Source organism: Sciurus carolinensis, chromosome 7, assembly GCF_902686445.1.
Source record: "Sciurus carolinensis chromosome 7, mSciCar1.2, whole genome shotgun sequence".
In the NCBI taxonomy this organism is placed as follows: domain Eukaryota; kingdom Metazoa; phylum Chordata; class Mammalia; order Rodentia; family Sciuridae; genus Sciurus; species Sciurus carolinensis.
In genome coordinates this window covers 77,674,526-77,680,166 of record NC_062219.1, presented here as the reverse complement: position 1 = coordinate 77,680,166, position 5,641 = coordinate 77,674,526, and the positions used below count along the sequence as shown (strand labels likewise).

At 38.8% G+C, this 5,641-nt stretch overlaps 1 protein-coding gene across 1 annotated transcript; it reads left to right on the top strand.

Annotated features, from left to right (window-relative positions):
* Nucleotides 1-248: 248 nt before the first annotated feature.
* On the top strand, nt 249-4,428 carry Ripply2 (ripply transcriptional repressor 2). The gene is made up of 4 exons (XM_047558621.1): nt 249-552; nt 728-809; nt 1,095-1,159; nt 4,176-4,428. Exons 1-4 carry the CDS (start codon nt 434-436, stop codon nt 4,321-4,323), a joined length of 414 nt encoding a protein of 137 aa, XP_047414577.1. The 5' UTR covers nt 249-433; the 3' UTR covers nt 4,324-4,428.
* The last annotated feature ends 1,213 nt before the right edge of the window (nt 4,429-5,641 follow it).

Here is a 5,641-nt window from a genome sequence, read left to right as displayed (position 1 = left end):
CCAGCTGCATTTGCCAAAGCCCAAAAAACCGTAAGACCAGTAATTACCGGCTACTTGGCCTTTTTGCAGAAATACACAAAACGTGTAGAATCGCTTAATTTTATTCCCTCCTCACCTTTTCACATGGAAATTGGCTGCTCGGGCGAATGTTGTTTTTCACCGTAGCCATGTGTCCAGGGCGATTAACACTCGCTCGACAAAACCCCTTCCCAGGCCATTTGGGAGTTGCACGCGTTCACACCCGGAGTTCAGCCCGGTGCGCCTTCACGCGCAGCCTTTTTGTTTATGTGGGGAGAGAGGGGCAGACAGGGTGCGAACCTCTAAATATGCAGCAGGCCGCAAGGGCTATATAAAGCCAAGGGATCGGTCCTGGTGGAAGCCGCCAGGATTGCGTGCGAGTTGGCAGCTGCCTTCTCCAGAGCCGCCTTGCGCCATGGAGACTGCTGAGAGCTCGGAGAGCGCGGAGAGCGCAGCTTGCGAGCGCGCGCGCTGCCACCGCCGGCTGCCTACTGTCCATGACGTCCAGACGCGGCGCGGGGCCGCGGACTCCGGGTAACACTCCTTTGCGCGGCCCAGAACACTCCTCCCAGTCCCTCCCTCCTCATCTCCCCAAATCCTACCCTTCGCCCTCAGTCCTGACACCGGCATCAGAGCTTGGATTAGGTGGTTCCTCCCAATCCTGGTTCGGTCTCACGTTTCCTTTGCGCTGCTTGTGTTCCCCATTCAGCAGATCCGAAGTCTTTTGGAGACCGTGGGTTAAAGCCAGAGGCGAGAAAGAGGAAGGGACGCATCTCCACGTAGCTGAGACGGTGAGTGAGCCCTGGGTGGCGGGCTACCCTGCTAGGGTGCAGAGAGGGGGTTGGAGACGCAGTCCTCTGTCTGCCCCTTGCTTAAGATCACGCCTGCCGGTGGCCCATGCGATGTTGAGAAGCGGGAGCGTGTTTTCGAGTGTCCATACGGATCCAGTCAGGAGCGGGGTTGCTGAGGAACCGGGATCACTTTACCTGCGAGCTTGAGCGACTCTGTGGCATGCCCATTTCCATTTTCGAGAAGGAGGTGGGTGGTAACTGCGAATCATCTCCTTTCGTCCCCAGATACCCAATGGCCCAGGAATGATCCAAACCTCAGGAAAGCTTTCCCAGTACACACACCCAGTCAGGTGAGTGACAGGCCCTACTGAAGATCTCCTGCTTCTCCAGTCCCAGGGAGAAGCTGGAGGTTTCACACAGCTCAGCTAGGCAGCCGATCCTGTAGTTTTTCTTTCTTGGAAAATCTATCTTTAAGGTTACTCTGTTCATCCCACTCACAGAGGTCGGTTACTCATCGACTTGAAAAATGTAGGAGTTCTCGCCCCCACCTGAAAGAACAGTTAAATCAGTACATTCTCAGTAAATGCTTAAGGAAAATGTTAGGAAGAGAGAAAGTGGATGGTATAGGCAAAGTAGAAGAATGGTGACATCTTGTGCCTAAAAATGGTTCTCGTTTTCGTTTTGTTTTTAATTCCAAAGGGTTGGGATGAAATTGACTTCATACCAGACAGAAATGTGTATGTTATTCTCTTGCAAACCAGAAGCAAGAATGGAGTAAATGATTGCGGTTTTACCGAAAATCAAGCTTGACACATGAGAGAAAATCAAAATGTAACAAAAATCCTAGATTATTAAAGGTGATTCTAAAAGAGGTTAAAAGTTATTTAACATAACAAGGAGAACAAGGAGGAATCATTTACTATTTCTTGCCTCTGGAAGTCAGTCTGTAAGATTCTTTATAGCTCTTATTCAGGTTAAAGGTTAATAATCATGCCATTTTCCTGCTTCAGAGAACTGTTAAAAGAAGAGCCACAAGATGTTTGTCAAGTACTCATGCCTTTATAGATAGCATGTAATAGTTGATACATGTTGATTAATTTCCTACCATGTGCTAGCAGTTGTTGAAGAACATAGGAAAAAATAATGACAGCACCTTGTAAATGTCCTAATGGAGTTTACTCTGGTCAATTTTACAAGTGTGGAGAGGGCATGAGGTGCCTGAGACTCTGGGAGGTGTGCCTCATAGGTTATGATTGCCTGAAGTCTGGAGGAAGTTAGCCAGATGGTTGGGAGGTGGGGGCACAGTGGAATTTGAATGTGTGAAGCTGTTGTCATTCCAGCAAGGTAGCCAGAGGTCAGAGCTGGTATACTTTGATAGAGTTTTGTCAAGACCGCATAGCTTTACTCTGTAGATGATATTACCTGTTTCTCAAGGGATTTTAACTATAGAGTGGTGTGGTCAGATTTATGTTTCAGAAAATCAGTAAAGAAATGATAAATAGACTTAGAACACCAAAAGAGAAATTGGAAGCTATTGAAATTGTTCAGGTAAGAAATGATGATGAGCTTTCCTAAGACATGAGAAAGGAGGATGGGTGAATTTGGAAAATACTAAGGTGACAAAGTTTGACTTTAAAATGTATTGGATATGGTAGGTGTAGCAGTGGTAAAAAGTCAGAATCCCTCCCAAGTTTCTGATGACCAGATGAGTCCTCCACTAAAAAAAAAAAAAAAAAAAAAAAAAAAAAAAAAAAAAAAAAAAAGAAATTAGTGCTTAAAACAGATTTTGGGAGCAAGATAATGCATCTGACTTTCCATTTTTCATATTTAATGTGCTTATGTGGCAACCAAACAGAGATATCAGGTAGAGAGCTACATATATGTTAAAATCTTAAGCACAAACTTGTGAGTTTATGGTAAATCAAGGGTTGGGAAACTCATGACAGTGGGATACTCAACTCATCCTGGGGAATAAAGGAGTGGTGAGCTGATCATTCTCAATGAAGCTTTGGGGGAATGCCTGCATCTCATCAGTATATGGAGAAAGAGAGGTCTGCAAAGGAGGCAGAAGAATCAGAAGAGGGAGGAATTCAGTAAAATATGAAGTCCCTAGAAGAAAAATGGTCTATAGTGGAAAATTCTGGGCAGAGTGTGATGATAACAACTAAACAACATTTGTTGGGTTTGGCGATTCCAGTTATATATTAGAAAATAAACTGTTAACTTTATAAGTAATTATTTTATTTTCTGAACTATTATGACAATTTAATTGTTTCTCAAGTTTATTTTTTATTAATTTCTATCTTGACTAATATCTTTTCACTCAATTGTAAACTTCTTGAGAGTAGGGGCCATGATGTATTCATCTTTGATTTATGGATTATGTTGGCATTATAAAGAATCACTACAATATTTATTGAATGAATAAATGAGATACATATTTAAGCATCAAAATTATAAAATTTAAAAATGTTTTGCTAGAAACATGTATAAAGTTCACTGTCTTTTTTCTGCAATTTAAAATTGAGAATACTGAATATAATATAATCCTTTGGTTGTTAGAATCACTCAGTTATACACAGGGCTATTTACCCTAAACTAAAATAACTGCGCTGTAGTCAGTGATTCAGCTTCATCTCTCCTCTTTTATTTTCCTTGGATAAAACATTATAGAAGACCAGGTGGCAAGATTAACACTTGTCAGATTTTTAAAATTCTAAGGTAATCATGCTTACATGCAAATTATTTGTGTAAAACCTATATAATTTCTCAATATAGTGTTCCAAATTGGGGAGTGAGAAGAGATGGTATCAAGACTTGTGTCAAAGGTAGCCTTTCTATGTCTCAAGTTGTGAATGCATAGACAGATTTTTTAAAAAATATTGGTTTTGGTACTTTTCTAAATGGACATTGGCTACATCTGTAACTAAGAGTTAAATCTGTGAGTTTTAAACAAGACAGTAGGTTATGGGCACCTTGTTTAGGGTGCATAATATTTATCATCTTTATAAAGTTGGTTTCACTGGAATTTTTATTTTAGTGGTAGAAATCATTTTTCCCCCCTAAAGGAATATCGAAACTGGAAGGTAAACATTGATCTTATACTTATGCAGGGTTTGTATAAATTTGTGTGATCTAATATTTATAGTTTGGTTAAATATTTAAAATAATTAGCCACTCATTGATACTTTGACCAGTAGATTCAAAGAAAACTGTGATATTAGCATTTAAACCTATCTTAAGGCTGTACCTAAATGCATAAATCTATTGCAAATGGTATAGCACTCTTGAAATTTGGTGTTTTCATGAGTATAAGGATTCTGAATGTAACAAAATAAAGCATACTATGTTGTCTGCTTCTTTCAGGCTATTTTGGCCAAAATCAAAGTGTTATGATTATTTATATCAAGAAGCAGAAGCTCTTCTGAAAATTTTTCCAATTCAAGCCACAATTTCATTTTATGAAGATTCTGATAGTGAAGATGAAATTGAGCATCTGACTTGTGAAAATTAATTAGTTAATTCTGATGATATTCAAAGTTCATGGGCATTAGTGTATGAATGTATCATAATTTTTAAACTAATTTATTTGTATATAATTTATTAATAAAAGGAAACATTTTATAAATACTATGGTAGTTTGACTTTTTATCCCTTCATTAGAATTTCATTGGAATTAAATGTTGAAATTTAAAATAAGTGCCATTTACAAATTTCTTGGTGATATTATAACTATTTGGGGCTTACAAAGGATAATTTTGGTCTTTTCATTAAATTACACATTTATCTCTATATATAATATTGCAAAGAATGACAATATTTAATCTCTCGAGACTAGATCTTGTTACATATAGTATTTTGTACTGACCTCATTTGGATGTAGTAATTACAGATAACATTATTTTATTAGACAATGAAGAAAATCACCTGTTACCGAGTATACATTTATTATTATGTGTTTGCTAGCAGATAGTGTAAATGCTTTAACTCATTATAATTAAGAAAGGAAATCAATCATAGGGCTCTGAAACTTTTAGGAATTATAAAGGAATAATGATAATAATACTCTTCTTAAATCTAGTAGTAAAATAGTGTGGGTATTCAATATCTATTGTGCTACATTGAGGGAGGGACACTTATAATTAAAACGAATTTTTAAAATGGGAGTGATTTACACGGAACCTCAAAAAGTGGAGCATACAGACCAGAATTCAAAAGTATTGTTCAATTTTTGCCCAAAGGGGAGCTATTTGGTAGATATGAAACATTATTCACATTATCAATTTTCTTCATGAGAAAGAAAAATTTGCAGGATTAAGATAATATAGTAAACTATAGTCAAGAAGTCCTTTTTAATTCATACCCAATCTCACAATAAACAATGTAATACAAGTAAACATGTCACTGTAATATTCCAGGATAATAACAGGTAAAGGTGAAGATCAGAGGTAGTTGTGAGGTTCTCTTTAACTGTACAGCCTGGTGCTTCACAGAAGAGAATTTTAGAGAAATCAGAATGCTATAGTGGTGTTATTTTATTCCCTATTTCAAGTAGTACGATGGTACTACTTATCAACAATCAGACACTAATGTTCTGGGTTAACAGGACTCTACAAGAATATATTCTCGAATTCGATCAGCACCAGGGCTGAGGAACAGCTTCACTCTCTGATATTCCGCGAAATAGCTGTCACCTCCCTCCAGTGCTGAAGTTTAGGAAGCAGGACTCACTGAGCATGCGTACTTTCCTCCCTTGCCGCCCCAGCCGGCGCTGGCTCCGTTGGCTCCGCCCTCCGCTAACGTGCTGCGTCATGGCGTGTTTCACCCCTGGA

Bases quoted from the DNA above. Each gene is read 5' to 3' on its own strand.
- Ripply2 (XM_047558621.1), top strand. From the start codon at position 434: ATGGAGACTGCTGAGAGCTCGGAGAGCGCGGAGAGCGCAGCTTGCGAG. The intron at 553-727 runs GTAACACTCCTT...TTCCCCATTCAG, and splicing joins CGCGGGGCCGCGGACTCCGG to CAGATCCGAAGTCTTTTGGA. The intron at 810-1,094 runs GTGAGTGAGCCC...TTTCGTCCCCAG, and splicing joins ATCTCCACGTAGCTGAGACG to ATACCCAATGGCCCAGGAAT.